The sequence below is a fragment of the Cynocephalus volans genome, chromosome X (genome assembly GCF_027409185.1).
Source record: "Cynocephalus volans isolate mCynVol1 chromosome X, mCynVol1.pri, whole genome shotgun sequence".
Classification (NCBI taxonomy): Eukaryota; Metazoa; Chordata; class Mammalia; order Dermoptera; family Cynocephalidae; genus Cynocephalus; species Cynocephalus volans.
The window spans coordinates 67441784-67459770 of record NC_084478.1 but is presented as its reverse complement, the minus strand read 5'-3'; the positions used below and the strand labels follow the sequence as shown (position 1 = coordinate 67459770).

At 36.7% G+C, this 17987-nt stretch overlaps 1 protein-coding gene across 10 annotated transcripts in view; it reads right to left on the bottom strand.

Annotated features, from left to right (window-relative positions):
• HUWE1 (HECT, UBA and WWE domain containing E3 ubiquitin protein ligase 1) overlaps window positions 1–17987 on the bottom strand; it is a 149369-nt gene that overhangs the window by 114031 nt on the left and 17351 nt on the right. For all 10 annotated transcript variants that reach the window (XM_063083921.1, XM_063083931.1, XM_063083928.1 and 7 more), the window contains 3 exons: window positions 6984–7052; window positions 1048–1146; window positions 193–399 (listed from right to left, as the gene is read on the bottom strand). In XM_063083921.1, coding sequence (XP_062939991.1) covers window positions 193–399; window positions 1048–1146; window positions 6984–7028 — 351 coding nt within the window. In that variant the 5' untranslated portion in view covers window positions 7029–7052. The remainder of the gene's footprint in view (window positions 1–192; window positions 400–1047; window positions 1147–6983; window positions 7053–17987) is intronic.

The following is a 17987-nucleotide window of genomic DNA, read 5'->3' as shown; positions in this document are numbered from 1 at the left end:
TAGCACAGAACCTCCCCTTAACCCTATGAAGGGTAATACCGGTATCTGAGAAACCACTGTCTTTGACAATGAAAAACCCAGAGCTCCATAATGAAAAGGAAACAAGCAATCAGAGAGAAATAGCAATTTCCTTGTTTTTGGATATACATAATAGTAGTTAAGAACAGATCACAAAGGCCTGAACCTCCCTACCTCTATGGAACTGTATAGATGCCGGGAAAAGCTGTACTCAATGAGCAAGGCTGTGAAGTTCAATACAGCCAAGAGAAGCATTTTCAGTTGCTCTCTTTCTGGCCTATCACATACGAGCATCCATGACATATTCTCCACTGTCTGTCCAGCGTCTGCCAGAATTCCATCGAAGCGGTCCAACAGGTCCACCCAGTGATATAACTCACACTGGAGAGAGGAAGAGAAAGAGGATATAAGAATAAGGTAAAAGCATTGCATAGGTACTTCGTAGTTGAGCTTTGTTACAAGTGATCGCTGAGCCAGACACCTAGACAAGTTCACTTCCCACTTCTGCCCATATGAAAAAGATCATACTTTGAGTTAAATGGGATTTATACCCATCAAGGCACATGCGCCAATACCAACAAACCCGCTAGAAGTAGGTCTTCAAAGGGAGAATTCTGGCTACATTCTGAGGTCTACAAAGACTGTCCCTGTCAGAACCCATTTTGTCAGAAGAGTTTATTTTTTAGAGTCATCTAATGAAAATTCTTTTAAACTAAAAGTAAAAATCTAGAAACCATCTTCAACTCATTAACAAACTAAAGGAATTCCGTGGTTGAGATTCTTTACCATCACCTATGCAAGCATTCCTCATCCTCAACTAAAAAAATTTTTTTTCATTCAAAATTTCCTTGGCAAACATTCAGGCTAAAAGCCACTGCTCTAGAGTATACTAGGTATACGCTATATGCTTATTAAGTAACTGTTGAACGAAGCTACCCCATTGTAGTTTCTCTTTCCATATCAGAGCATACAAAGTGATGTACTACTAGTACAGTGAGTTCTGTTTTTTGGGAGCATGGCCTCACATACCTTTCCAATGTTCCATGTTTTGATCTGCTGCAGTTCCAAGAGGAGTTGCTCATCATTACAAACTTTGAGTTTGTCTATTAAGGCTCTGCAATCTGCAGGCTGAGAAAAACAAGCAAGCCTTCACAAAAGGTATTTTGAAATGAGACACAAAGAGGGAGAATGGGAAAAGTAACCCTTAAGCCTAAACAGTAATTGAACTACTGCTAGAATATACTGATTAAGAAAACTGGACACCTGCCAGATGATCACTTGGGATTAAAATGAAAACCTCACAAGAAAACAATTTTATTCCCCAATAATCTATCTGTGCATTTTTATAAACCTGGATAACCTGTAGATGCAGACAAACTACTTAGATGGGTATAGACAACATAAATGAAAGAAACAAACTAAACATCAAAAAAAAGCAAATTTAAGGAATCTGACTATGATCTGAAAGTTAACCAGAATGCCTGATAAGGTATATGGAATCAGAGAAACACTGAAAAGCCTTAGTGAATTCACAGTTAAAGATTAGCATTGGCTATATTTTTCCACAACATTAAGTCCTCCAACTGTAGGAGAGCAAAGAGCTTCTGAACTTTGTAAAACCAGGACTCCTTTCTTACTTGGAGATACCCATTTCCATACATTCCTGCTCTCTTAAGCTGATGAAAGGGCCTGTTTGTCAGGTAACAAGGAGTGGATTGAGAGTTTAAAGTTTCTGATAGTGGAAGGAGGTTGGGGGGAGGACAGTGGCTGGAACAGAGAAGCCTTCTATTAATGGATGGCAGCTGCGAGAATTGATTACACTTGTTCTTTAACTCTGGAAAGGCAATATGGTGTCCTGGAAATTGGCCTAGATTTGGAACCAAATCTGAGCTCAGTTTTTAGCTTTGTGTTTACTACAATGTTTGATCATGGGTAAGTCCAACCTCTGAGCCATAGTTTTCTTAATAGGAAAACAGACCTAATAGCTACCTATTAGATAAGAGCTCAAATGTCTGCCACATACATAAAGTATTTATCTCATATAATAGGAGCTTAAATATTGAGGCAGCATACTATTATAAAGAGCATGGGGACAGGTAGTCAGCAAGCTTCCTCTTTGAATCTCAGCAGTATGAATTCTCAGCAGAATTCTCTTCTGCAGTATGAATTAATACCACCTACATTCGGGAATGCTGCTGTGAGAGTTAAAACTGCAGGAAATGTATTTTCGTCATTCAAAACAGATGTAGAATATAATAGGGGCTTAAAAACAGGGAGGTGGTTTTCTTTAAGCCAAGCTACAAACCTTTTTCTCCTTCTAAAGTAAGCATTATCAAAATCTACTTCAACTTTTTGTGATAACTAAATGTATGTAAAATCCCTGGCACAAAATCCTTCCATAAACCATGCCTGCACTTTTTCCCCTCCTCTCTTTGAAGACATATAGATTGAGGGAGAGGCAGTGAAGCAGTAGAAACAGATAACATGGGAAATTTGAACCACCTGCTAATGCAGTTCACTTGTGCCTTCTGGACCTACCTGGGCCCAGCAGCAAATATATAGCTTCAATTTCTAACAGAATGCAGCTATGTAAATCCAATTTTGTGATTCTGTTGGTTAGATAACACCCAGTTCATGATGAACATTTGGGTACTGTAATAACTTTGTGTGTCCCATAATCAGGCATTCAATCTTTACCAAGGATCAGTAGCAAGCCAGAGACTGCTTTTGTGAATGTAGAATAGTTGTGGACAGGGGACAGCACGGCTGAAATTCTAGGGGTCTTAGCTGTGATTCTCCTATTATGGCTTGCTGAAAGCACCACATGGCATCTTTGGCTGACATCTGAATCAGGCACGTGGGTCTACTAAGTCATAATGACCAAGTAGTAGGGCAGCTTACATCACAGCCTGGAACTTTTGTAGCCTTTTCTAGATCCCTACCTCACTAACACTTTAGTAAATGCCCACTAATGCTTTAGAGATTATCCAGTAAATACATCAAAACAGCATGCCCTAAAGTAACATACATTGATTCCAAAATCCAAGGAGGCACCTCACACATTGTTCCTCTTTCTTCGTGGTGTGTATGGTACAAGATGCCTCAAATTGTCTCTCACTTTAGAAGGGATATCCCGATATTCCTCAGACCTCGGGACGCCTAGAAACTTTCCTGATGTGGCAGGCCCTCAAGCTTTCACAAAGTTCATCTCTGACTCTCTGGCACACATGTCTGAGGAAGGTGCTTGTATCTCCTGCTCACAAGCTCTAATTAGCATAATGGCATCAATTTAATGTACAAGCAGGATGTTTTCTGCCTTATCAGCCTATCAAGTCCCTCTGAACCTTGAATTTTGCAGAATGCAGCAGGCACAACAGTATGAGGGGGTACTTCAAAAAGTTTGTGGAAAAATAGAACTAAAAGATAATACGAACCTTTCCATGAACTTTCTGAAGTACCCTCATATATCTTTACTGCCTTATCCCTGCTACATAAACGCAAACAATGTGATTTTCCTTATTCATGGTACTATAAAAGAAAGCATTTGCCAGTTCAATAGCTGTATATCAATTGCCAGGGTTTATATTAATTTGTTCCAACAAATACCAAATCTAGGGGAAAAGTCCTCTACACAACTGCTGATTCACAAAATGATCAATAAAAGCCTTTCTTAAAAAGAATACCTAGTATTAACGACAGTATAGGAAACTGGGCACTCTTGTATGCCGCTCAAGGAAAAATGGGAACTCAAGTCTTAAAAATGTACATAGTCAATGACCTAAAAATTCCACTTCTAGGAGTTTATCCTAAGTAATTTGCTAGTAGGTAGGAAATATGAACCAGAAATGTATATCCAAGTGTGACTCCGTGAGCAAATAAATCCCTTACAGTCCACTGGGTTTAAAACATTAGTTAAAATTTGCATTTCTCTGCTTACAAGACTGGATCTTTCTATAAGTTTATTCGCTTTGTTCTTTTCTGAAACGTCCTATGCCCATATTGTCATTGGGATATTCACTTTTCCTACTGATTTAGCTACTAAAGATATTAACTACATCGGTTTACAAATATTTTCCCCAGCTTGTCACGTGCTTTCTCCCCCCGCCCAAGCTTTACTGAGGTATAATTGGTATACAAAAAAACCTGCACATAATTAATGCATAAAATTTGGTGAGTTTGGATACATGTACATACTCATGTTACCCCATCACAATTCAAGTAATAAACATATCCGTCACCTCCAAGTTTCCTTGTCACTTTGTATGTATGGATACATGATAAGAACATTTAACATGAGATCTACCCTCTCGACAAATTTTTTTTGACCAGTAAAGGGATAGTAACCCTTGGCTTGGTGTTGTCTGCACCATGCTCAGCCAGTCAGCACACCGGCCATCCCTATATAGGATCCAAACCTGCGGCCTCGGTGCTACCAGCACCGCACTCTCCCGAGTGAGCCGCGGGGCCAGCCCTCAACAAATTTTTAAGTACACAATACCTTGTTACATAGTGCCTACCTATAGGCACTATGTTCTACAGCAGCTCTCTGGAACTTACTCATTCTGTGTAACTATAACTTTATACCCACTGAACAACTTCCCCTATCTCCCTCCCCCTAGTTCTCTGGTTACGGCCATTCTATTGCCTACTTCTATACCTCTGATTATTTCAGATGCCTCATATAAGAGGAAACAATGCAGTATTTGTACCTCTGTGACCGACTTATTTCACTTTACATAATGTCTTCTAGAGGGTAATTTCCAAAATATGTAAGGAACTCCTGCAACTCAATTGCAAAAAAACCAAACAACCCAATTAAAAGAGGACTTGAATAGACAGTTCTTGAAAGACAATATAAAAATGGCCAAAAGGTATATGAAAAGGTGCTCAACATCAATAATTATCAAGGAAATGCAAATCAAAACCACAATGAGATACCACCTCGCACCTGTTAGGATGGCTACTGTCAGAATGTCTTTGTGGATACAGTATTTTACATTTCCACTATCCTTTTTTTCTTTTGCTTTAATGCTTGGAAAGGCCATCCCCACCTAAGATACCCATCAGGTAAACATTCACCTGTATGTTCTACTTCTATAATTTCTTTCTTTTTAAAATATTTGACTTTTGATTTATGAAGAATTTATTGCAGTGTAACAGTCCCCTACCCTCCAAAAGTCAAACATATCCTGACACAGTTTCTTGACTAATGCTGTCCTTCCCTACCAATTTACAATCCCTCCATTATCATATGTCAAGTTTTTACATACACTAGGATCCTTTTCTAGGTTTTCTAGTCTCTTATCAGTAGATTCTTACACTGATGCCACTGTTTTAATTTTTTTTTTATTGGAACATAGTTGATTGTACATATCTGTGGGGCACAGCACTGAATATCAATATCAACATGCAATATGTGATGTTCAAATCAGGATAATTAGTATATTCAACATTATACAATGTAATTGATTTCTCCTGTCCCCCTCCCCCACCCTCTGGTAACCTCAGTTCTGTTTCTCTTCTTTTGAAAGTTCAATTTATTACTGTGACTATTGTAATCTTTCTTTATTTATGTTTTTGTGTTTTTTTAAGCTCCCATTTATAAGTGAGGACATGTGGTATTTCTCTTTCTGTGCCTGGCTTATATAAATTGTAGTTTCTTAATGCAAGTTTTCTTTTTGCTCTTCAGTTTCCAAAGATGTGTGAGTATATAGTTGTCAAAACTGCTAGATGCCATAATACATTTTTTTTAAAAGTGAAAGTAAATGAAAGTATTTGCAACAAAGATGAAAATGAATATACTCAATATACAAGGGGTCTTTAAAAAGTTCATAGAAAGATTTGTATTATCTTGTAATTAAATTTTTCCACGAACTTTTTGAAGTACCTTTGTATATGGCATTCAATAAGAAATACACTGACATTCCAATGGCAAATACAAAATGAATGGCACAAGAAGACAACTGATATAAGGCCAATAAACTTGAAAAATATATGTATTGAAGCAATGCAAATCAGAAAAGTGAAATGCATTTTTTTCCCACTTAGTAAATAAACAAAAATTTAGAAGATAATCTGTAATGCTGGTGATGGCATGGGAACAAAGTGCTTCCTATACTCATTAGTATAATCCCGAATGAAAACGGAAAGATAACCATGTGTGCACATGCAATAATTTAAGACTGTTAGAAAAATGAGAGTAATTCAAAAGGTCATGAAAAAATTACTATTATCTTTTTAATTCTATTTTCCCACAAACTTTTTGAAGTACCTTTGTATAGTAAAATGTTAATAACAGTTATCCTTGGTGATACTTGCCAGGTAGTTATATTATTTTTTAAAAACCAAGTGGCCTGTACTTAGAAAATGAACTAATTGTGTGCTAGAGACTATGCTAAGCAATTGCCTCTCATCAAGGAGAAAGGAATTATCAACTCCATTTTGTAGCTGTGGAAACCAGGCAAGTTAATAAACTCTTAGCCATGAAAACATAAGATTCAAATCCAGGTTTAATTCCAAAGCTTTGAACACATGGGATCTACAGAAGTATCATAACACAACACTTCTGTAAACTCAGAACACGAGCTAGCTGAGGGAATATTGGACTAAAGCTGGGATCTCTACTGCTGACACAGAATCAATTGACATGGCCACACAATATGCAAGTTAAGCTGAACTGTATGATTAAGAATCGATAATAAAGCTAAAACAATGGCCACTTTCATTTTCTAAAAAACAAAATTGAGAAAGATCCAATAGCTAGAGTGAGAATTTGAATCCACATCTGTTCTTTCCATTATAGCATACTGCCTTTCAATGCATAGGAATAGCAGCCTGGGAACTTCCTTAAGGTACACAGAACTACAAAGAACTGTTGGGTGCTCACTTTCCATTGGTTACTTGGCTATCCACTTATTTATTTATAATGAAGAAAAGATAGGCAAAGCAAACTTTTGGATACTTACAGCCTCAGTAGGTGTCTTTTTCAGTTTAGTCCTGTCTACTTTCATGTTTTCGATTTTCTGCTTTATGATCTGAAAGGAAAGTCCCAAAAGAAGTGAGAACTTAAAGTTGTACTCTTAAGTTCTACAAGCTTGTGCATAGGCAATATAGAATGAAAAGCGTGCAAAATGCTTAAAGTAAAAGCACTGGTGTTATGGTGCTATGCCAACTCCAGAGGCACAGCTATGAGATACAGAGGGGTAAAAAATCTCTCCAGATCAAACTAGCCCACATCCCTATGTTGCACAAGCCTGACATACAAACACACACATATACCTCACAAAAACCAAAAACAGCTTAGAAGGGATATACATCAAATGGTTAATTTATTGCTAACCATAAAGATTCTGTGTGATTGTTTTATCTATGCACTTCTTTTACTGTTTTTACCAATAAAAATATGTCAGTTTTTTCATAAGAATATAGGCAACATAATACTTTTGTTTTCTAATTACAAAATGAGGTATAAGAGTCCCTATATAAACCCTACCAGAGCTAAGAAATGATCTCAAAGTCATAGGATCCAAGATAAACATACAAAAACCAATCATATTCCTGTATACTAGCAATAGATATGTAGACTCCAAAGTTAAAAGTACAAGATATCAAAAATAAGTTTTTAACATTTCAGATTGATTAACTTTGTTTCAAGATTAGTGTGCATTTTTTTTTTTTTTGTAAATGTGTAAGTGCTTTTGTCCCTAACTTGAATATCAATTGCAGTCTTTTCTGTTTTCTAAAAAAGTATTTTTATTGTGGTGCTTAACTTTTCTTCTTATTAATTAAATCCCACATCCAAAAACCTTGTCTGTGAGTTTAGAAAGGGCTTTTGATTATTGGTTTTCTTTTTTTGCTCTTAAAGTAAGTCAGCTATATGAAATTGGTCAGTTTAACTGAACATGTACAGAATTACTCAGGCATCAAAAAATGGATAACTTTCACATTGAAAGATAATTTATGGGCACAATAAAAACTTGAATCACTCAGGTAATTTTTTTAAAAAAGTTAAAAATACAATACCATTCACAATCACTCAAATAATGAAATACCTAGGTGTAAATATACAAAACATGTACAGAACTTGCATGCTGCAAACTGCAAAATGCTGATAAAAAAAATCAAAGTCATATCCCCATACTGTTCAGCTGCAAAAAAAAAAAAAAAAACTAAATAAATGGAGAGATTTAAGACGCAACATAGTAAAGATGCCAAGTCTCCCAAAATTGATATACAGATTTAATATCATTTCTACCCAAATCTCAGCAAGATTTTTTTGTAAATAAACCAAAATTATTCTAAAGTGTATATGGAAAGGCAAAGGAACGACAACAGCTCAAACAATTTTGAAAAATAAAGAGGGAGGAATCACTCTAATCAATTTTAAGACATATATGTAGCTACAGAAATCAAAATTGTGTAGTATTGGCAGAGGGATCGACACACATCATTGGAACAGAATTGAGAATCCAGAAATAGACCCATACAAATATGTCCAGCTGATTTTTCAAAAAGGTAAAAAAGCAATTCAAAGGATTGTTTTATCAACAAATGGCGCTAGAGCAAGTAGACTTCCATAGACAAAAAGATAAACTTTGGCCTAAGTCTCATACCTTATATAAAAATTAACTCAAAATGCATCACAAACTTAAATGTAAAACTATAAAACTTACTGGGAGAAAATATAAAGAACTCTCAAAATTCAACAGTAAAAAACCAGACAATCTCAGTAAACTGTGAATAGAAGGGAACTTCCTCAAACTGATAAAGAGTATCTACAAAAAACCTACAGCTAAAAAAAAACTAGAAGCTTTCCTCCTAAGATCAGGAATAAGGCAAGGATGTCCCCTCTCACCACTGTTTTCCAACACTGTATTGGAAGTCTTAGTTAATGCAACAAGATAAGAAAGGAAATAAAAGGCATACAGATTGGGAAAGAAGATATAAAACCTTTTTTTTTAACAGATGACATGATTGTCTAAGTAGAAAATCCAGAAGAATTGACAAAAAAACTTGTGGAACTAATAAGCAATTACAGCAAGGTTGCAGGATATAAGGTTAACATGCAAGTTAACTGCTTTCCTATATACCAGCAATGAACAAGTGGAATTTGAAATTTAAAACAACAACATTTATATAACATCCAAAAAATAAAATACTTAAGTATAAACCTAGCAAAATATATTTAAGATCTATACAAGGAAAACTACAAAACTCTGTTAAAAGAAATCAAAGAACAACTAAATAAATAGATATTCCATTTCCATGGCTAGAAGACTCAATATTGTCAAGATGTCAGTTCTTCCGAGCTTAATCTATAAATTCAGTGCAACCACAATCACAATCTCAGCAAATTATTTTGTGGACATTGACAAACTGATTATAACGTTTACATGGAGAGGCAAAAGACCCAACACAATATTAAAGGAGAAGAATAAAGAGAGCTGACATTACCTGACTTCAAGATTTACAGCCATCAAGAGAATGTGGTATTGGAGAAAGAACAAACAGATGAATGGAACAGAACAAAGCCCAAAAATAGACCCACATAAATACATGTATAGTCAAGTGACCTTTGACAAAAAAGCAAAGGCAATATAATGAACAAGATAGTCTTTTCAACAAATGTTGCTGGAACAAAGGACATCCATGTATAAAAAAATCTAGACAGACATTATACACTTCACAAAAATTAACATAAAATGTATCAGACCTAAATGTGAAATGCAAATTCATACTTCTAGAAGATAACACAGGAGAAAACCTAGATAACCTAGGGTTTGGCAATGACTTTTTAGATATAACCACAGGCACAATCTATGAAAGCAAGAATTGATAAACTGGACTTCATTAAAATTAAAAACTTCTGCTCTGTGAAAGACTGTCAAGAGAATAAAAAGACAAGCCACAGACTGGAAGAAAATATTTGCAAAAGACATATAAAAGACTGTTATTCAAAATACACCAAGAACTGTTAAAACTCAACAATAAGAAAGTAAACTGATTAAAAAATGGGCCAAAGACCTTAACAAGACACCTCACCAAAGTAGATATACAGATAGCAAATAAGCATATCAAAAGATGCTCCACATCACGTCATCAGGGAAATGCAAATTAAAACAATAATGAGATACTACTATATACCTATTAGAATATAGAATAGCCAAAATCCAGAACACTCATGACACTGAATGCTGGCAAGGATGCAGAACAACAGGAACTGTAATTTATTATTGGTGGGAATGCAAAATGGAACAGCCACTTTGGTGGTTCCTTACAAAACTAAACATACTATTAACATACAACCCAGTGATGAGGCTCCTTGGTATTTACCCAAAGGCGTTGAAAACTTATGTCCACACAAAATCCTGCACATGGATATTTATAGTAGTTTTACTCTTAACTGCTAAAACTTGGAAGCAACCAAGATGTCCTTTGGTAGGTGAATGGATAAATTATGGTATATCCAGACAATGGAATATTATGCAGTACTAAAAAGAAATGAGCTGTTAAGCTATGAACAGACATGCAGGAAACTACTAAGTGAAAGAAAGCAGTCTGAAAAAGCTCCATACTGCATGATTCCAACCGTATGACATTCTGGAAAAGGCAAAATTATGGAGACAGTAAAAATATCAGTGGTTGCCAGGGGTTAGGAGGGATGGAGGGATGAACAGACGGAACATGGAGGATTTTTAGGGCAATGAATCTATTCTGCATGATACTATAATGATGGATACATGTCATTATAAATACGTCCAAACCCCAAAAATGTACACCCCCAAGAGTGAACCCTAATATAAGCTATGATCTTTGGGTGATGATGATGTGTCACTGGAGGTTAATAATTTGTAACAAATGTGCTACTGTGGTGGGGGATGTTTATGGGGCAGGCTATGTCATGTATGAGGACACGGAGGTATATGGGAAATTTCTGTAACTTCTGATCAATTTTGCCGTGAACCTAAAACTGCTCTAAAAATAGTCTATTTAAAAATAAAACCAATCAATTCTGCAAAACAAGAGCACCAAGTAACTTAGGTGTTGAAATCAGCAAGTCACAACCATTTTACTGGTTTTAAAAAAATATGTAGATGAGGTCACTGGTAAATCTTCACACAAATAAGCATCTCAGTCGAAAGCTGTTTTGACTTAGGATACTTTACTAGTCAAGTGTCTGGAACAACAGAAAGACTGGCTAACTAATGCAGAAAAGAACTTACTGGAAGGATATCTGATAGCTCATAGAATGAGATCCATATTCAGAAAAAAAAACCAGGAGAAACCAAGGAAGCTAGGCCGCCTGAACTACAACCAAGGACTTCTCACAGAAACAGGTGGGGGTGCTGCCTACACCAGACTCTGGATGCCTAGAAACTACTGCTGGTGGCAGAATGAATTGTCTCAGGTTATCTGCATCAGCGGCTCTAGACTCTAAGTCCCAAGCATGAGCATTTGATGCACCTAATTAAAAAAACAAGCCAAAACAAATGAACAAACATTCACAAACATCCCCATACGTGTAATGCTAACCTGCTTTCTATATCCTACTGCAAGAAACATTTATAGTTTAAAAACCAAAGATGATATTGTCCATGAGACGTGTACTAAGAAAATTCAGAACTTGTTTTGTTCCTGGTTATTACATATCTAAGCTGGTTTCACAGTGGGAGGGGAGAACACCTTTTGAGTGACCACTACAAGCCATACAATACTGAGGCTGGAGTTTCCCAGAGTGTGTTAGAGCAGCCTGCTCTATGGAGAGAGACAAGAATCCAACCATTTGGGAAATGTTCCAGACTTTCTCTTCCTTTAGGACAGTCATGTGGCTGGCTGACGTTATTCATGACTCCAAGAAATCTTGGGTGAAGGAAACTTATTAGGGCACATACCATTTTTTCAAGTGGCATCTACTGAAATTTACCAATTTAAGCATTCCAAAGAATACATTCAGACATGCTGCCCAGGGGCTTCATATAATATTCTTTCATACAATTCTCACCACTCAAGCAAAGTTTTGTCCATATTTACAGATAGAAAACTGAGGCTTCAGAGAAAAGAAGAAAGTACCTTGCCTGATTAGTAAATGTTGGTATCAAAATCTAAATCCAGGTCTGACTCCCAAGTCATGCTTTAATAACGTGCTATTCTCACTTTATTTAACAGTTTTATTACTACAACAAATGCTTGCAAATGAGAATATAAATTTGTGACAGATTCTCCTCCACTGTTGGATCCTATTGTTCAAAGAAATTATTCCAAGAGAGAAAGCTGGGGCACAATGTGAGAAGACGTGGCACCATCAATCTCACTAATGAAAGGAATGGTAACTAGGGAATGAATTCTACCTCTTAGAACTTAAACAGGTGAAAATCCCATTAAAAAAAAAAAAAAACTCTAAAAAAAGAAGTTAGTTTGAAACAAATCCCTGGAAATGGCCTACTGCGTTGGGTCAGAACCAGAACTCTAAGTACCAAGAATGTGCTTCTGTTTCTTCAACTGTGAAACAGGGATAATTGATTTCCCCACTTCCTCACTCTTAAGACAAAAATCAGATCATGTTACTAAGTTTTCTGGCCTCTAGTCCTTTACAAGTACTGTTCCCACTGGAATGTAACCCATCCACCCCCACCTTCCCACAGCTAGTTCCATTTGAAAAACTGATATTTAAACTAAGACCCAAAGAGGTTTCCCATGGCAATCGACCTAAAGCTGGTCCCACTGTTATTCTTCTGTTACAGTATTCTTTCATAACAAGTATCAATTGTAAATACTGGTTTGATTTTCTACAATGTTAAGCTCACAGCACCTAGAAGAGTATCTTCCATATGATAGGCAGGCAAATATTCATATAATGGAGTTCAGGAAAGCAGTATGCGCTGAGAATAAAATCTGTGATTGTCAGCATATAGACAGTACTTGAAGCCATGAGTCTAGAAATGACTGCTTATAGAAAAGGAAGGGAGGAGGCCCACAACTGAGTTAATATTTGTTCTAACATTTAAAAGTAAGGCAACACAGAGGAGAACCCAGCAATGGAGAGGCTGGTGAAGGAAAAGCAAAACTAGTTAATCACGGTATTATGAAAGGCAAAAGACAGTAAGAGTGAGCAACTGCATCAAATGTCAAAATGAGGTATGTCCACGTCTGTCCCTTGGGATTGGGAACAGAGATAACCTGACAAGCAACAATTTCATTGAGGGTGGTGGGAATGGAAGCCAGACTGGAGTGAGTCAGGGAATTAACAGGAAATGAGGACACATAGATGGCATGTGTAGAAAACTCATTTGAAAAGGTTGGATGTAAATGGAAGCAGAGGACTATGGGGTCACTGAAAGGTTAGAGGGAAAGGGAGGGGAATAAGGACACTAGCATGTGTTCTTAGGTGGATGCAAATTATCTTGTAAAGAGGAGATAACTGAAAGAGCCCCTGAGAAAATTGAGGGTAGGGGACCACTTAGGGCTCTCACTATTTCACCTTAACATAATGAGCACTTGTGTGGGTTTTGAACAGCACAAATACAATCCAGATTTAGGACAATCCTCTCCCCAATTTCTTAAATCTTGACTGGGTGTCCTTCCCTATGTGCTTACATTACACCCTGTACCTATCACTTCCTTGACTATTAATGAGAAAATGTCTGGCACAGGGTGGGAAGGGAAAAAAATATGCCACGTTATCAGTAATTGCCTCTAGGTGGCAGGATAATACATAGTTTTATTTATGCTTTTTGCTTTTCAGATCCACATTTTCTATAAATCATGCATCCATTTATAATCAAAATGTATTCTTTTGTAAAATTTTTCTTAAGGAAGAAAACAGTGGCACCTGAGCCAAAGGACACGCACAAAATTAAGAACAGTATCATTTAAACAAATGCCTTGGATTAGATGCTGCCTGTTCTTTGAGTTTGGCAGACAGGAAGCACTCAATTTTTATTGATTTGTTGATTATTGGTAGGTAAGAGATGTTGCACATATGTATGAGAGGATGAACCAAAATCAGCCTAAAATTCCCACTGAAATTGTGAAAAAGCATTATTGCAGTTTTTTAAATAATGCTTTAGAGAACACTACACTCCAACATGCCACAAAACAAAATATTTGATTCTTTTTGCCATGCAATGATTCTCTTTTCCTCTTGTAGTCTCTGAAAGTAAATTCAGGTGAGAGCTGCCCTGACCATCCATCATGTCAGAAAGCAGCAAGCTGAATCTTGAAACCCAGCCTGCTATTCACTATTTGATTACAAAGGTACAGACATCCCTGATTAACTGATTTGTTAAAAGGGGACGCCACATGATTGTCAGGTCTTTCCATCCGTCTAGTTTCTGATTATCTACATTAATATCCACCAACATATATTCTGAAAATCATTTAAGATCACAATAACAACAGCTAACATTTACTCTACACTTATTATGCATTATGTCTAATCCTTATAACAACTCGGAGAAGAAAACTGTGCCCAGTTTACTGGGGCCAAGAGTGGCCACATATCTAGTAAGTGGTAGAACCTGGATTCAAACCCACTAGATTTTATTGGGCACCCATAGTAAGATGTAATAATAAAGCAACTGAAGAATGCCTTTAATTACCCAAGACAAATCTGGAAATTATTTGCAGAAATACCTGGACAGAGTTTCAGTCTAATTTAAAACCTGAAAACACTATACCTCAGATTAAGTGTAAATGGTTGCTCCGGCTGCTTCTCTGCACTGCAGTATGCTCAAAAAAACAAAATAAGGGTAGGGACACCAAGAAAGAGGAATCTGAAACCTCCAACATTAACTTTGGAGGTGAGAATGGTATCTGAGAACACATCCCCTGCATATCCTCTACTCTACAGTCCTGGGAAGCTGCAGATCTGGGAGTTAACCTTCTGGTCATTTGCTCCCAATTACTTAGAAAGAGAAACTGGCATCAGAAGAATGAGGTAACAAAACAGGGCTCACCAAAGTTGTAGATTATTAGTTTTGCCAACAGACAGGAAATGGTAGCATACCAAGAAGCCCTTCTTAGCATTCTTAACAATACATAAAAACAGCAATGCCTAAGTGTAAGTTATGCAAATCAAGGAGGCGAGAAAGAGACTCCTTATCTGTGCATTTTAAATTTGTGCTCTGGAATAATCCTAGACTACCCTTTAAGAATTGTCTGTTTCCCATTCCTTTATTTGTGGCTGTACTTGGTGCAAAAGATCAATTATAACAATGACTAGTTATTCCCAATCTTATCACATCTGGTTTCAAAGATGCAAATACCTTGCCTACCTCTACCAGAAAATTAAGAAATCAGCCTTTAAACTAATACTCTTTATTCAAATTTCAAGAACTTGCCCACCAAAAAGCCTGCCCCTATGTAATAAATGAATTTCACCCAGAAGGGCCACAGACAGCATTCAATGAGTTCAGGAAAACATTTTCATGTGTCAGAAGTCAAGTTACTTAAAAATTATCTTCAAAATAATTTACTATACCTGAGACTTATTATGTCGTTTTTTCGTGACCGGCACTCAGCCCGTGAGTGCACCGGTCATTCCTACATAGGATCCGAACCCGCGGCGGGAGCGTCGCCGCGCTCCCAGCGCAGCACTCTACCAAGTGCGCCACAGGCTCGGCTATGAGACTTATTATGAAAACGAAATGCCTGGCCATACAAATATCTAATTCAGGAGATCTGAAGTAGGGACTGTTTTATTTTTTTTTTTCACGCTGTTTAGGTGATTTGGCTGCATAGGTCAGCCTTGATAGCCACTGTGTTAGGTATTATTAATATGCTTTGCCAATTTGTGACCAACTTAGGAATTAGCTTTAAAATAATGGAGGGAGGGAGGAGGGCATAAATAAAATAATAGCCATGTGTTGATACCTGCTAAAGTTGAGTAACAGGTACATAAACCTTCATTATACTATCTTCTATTTTGGCATGTTTGAAAATCTCATAAATTAAAGATATTTTAAATGAAGACTTTTTCCTGCCAGATCCCTCTATTCCATCCTCCACATTGCTGCCAGAGCAATCTCCTTAAGACTAAATCTACCTACATCAAGTACAAACTCCTTGCCTAAAACAGCAGCCAAGACCTCTAGTCCCCGATCCCTGCTTACCTCTCTTACCAGCACCATGACATTACATAATATTCCCCTCAGCTACCCACATGGTTTAGCTGTGTCAAGCCTTTTGATGCCTTGACTCACTGCACTGTCCGCTAAAATGGCTGCTCCCTGCATATCCCCTTAAAGCTCAGCTTAAGTGTCACCTTCTCTAAGGGGCCTTTTTGGATATCCCCTCCCCCCAAGTAAAATTTATCACTCTCCTTTATGCTCCCACTGCATATACCCTCATTCCTGCATATATCCTCTATCAACACACCTCTTTATTTACCTGACAGTCCCCCCACCAGATTGAGTTCTGCAGGAGTGGAACTGTGTCATATTTATCTTTGCATTCCTGTTACCAGCTTAGAAATGGTCACTTAGTAGATTAATAAATAAATAAATGAATGAATGATTATGCAGTAAATGTTTAACAAAGCTAAAAAATCCAAGTCATATTAAATTCTTCTGGTGAAATTTTCAACCAAGGAAACCAATTTAGAAGATTAATTCAACCTTTATCTTTACATTCAACAAATAGTTATGAACATACTATATGCAGGGCATTGAGATGGGTATGGTACTATGAGATAACCAGGTGTACAGAAATGTAGAAAATAAGAAAATAAATCAGAAAAAAAGGTAGATTAGAAGCAATGGTAATATAAAGGCAACAAAGTCAGTATACAAAAACAGTAAAATTACAACTTTCTAGTGGTCAAAGAAAAGCTGAAAACACAATCAATTACAAATCAACACAGTACATAAGATAAATCCTTACTCAACATAAATCATCTTTTAGCGATGAAAGTTGCATAAAGCAGACTATACCTTTAGCAAAGGTGAAACAATTAGCTCAGCTTTCACCTTTGGCTACAATGTAGAAAAATATAGTCTAGAAAAACATATACAAATGCTACTCAACTTACATTGGGGCTATGTTCTGATAAGAAGAAAATATTATAAGTCAAAAATGCATTTAATACACCTAACCTACCGAACACATCATAGTTTATCCTAGCCTATCTTCAACATGCTCAGAACACTTGGATTAGCCTACAGTTGGGCAAGATCATCTAACACAAAACTATTTTATAATAAGTGTTGAATATCTCATGTTAATTTATTGAATACTGTACTGAGAGTGAAAAACAAAATGGTTGTGTGGGCACTCAAAGTATGGTTTCTACTGAATGTTTATGACTTTTGCACCATCACAAAGTCAAAACAATCTTAGGTCAAACCATCTCAAGTCAGGGACCATCTGTACTAGAAAATATAAGAACAAACATGTTAGCAATTTGGACATCCTCCCAATGATACATAGAGAAAAATAAGTGTAAGGAACTCTTTAGATTTCCTCATCCTATATTGAGGGACTACCACAAAACCCAGAAATTCCATGGAAAATTTTGAGTATGTGGGTATTTTTCTGGGAAGATGGTCAACAGGTTTTATTTGGCTTCTTACAGGGATCCATGACCTGAAAAACAGTAGGAACCATAGCCCTAAAGAAAGCTAAGCCACTACAATGTTTTCACTTGTATGCCTGTATGTCCCCTTTATCTATGAAACACAGGTGGTATGGTATTTTCCCCAAAGCCACATGATAGACTACTGTCAAATACAACAGACAGTACTGGATACCAAAGAAACAGAATTCCAACCCTTTTGCATTATTCAGCTCCAATTCTCTCATGTCCTTGGGTTTACAGAGAAACAAGCAGCATCTATAAAGATCAAACCTCCTCTATAGAAGGGGGAATTCTGTATTTCTGTATAAAATCCTCTAGTCCTATATTCTCAAGAAAGATAGAGAAAGCACAGACTTTGTATAAAAAGGCTGGATTAAGTATATTCGTAAATAAAAGC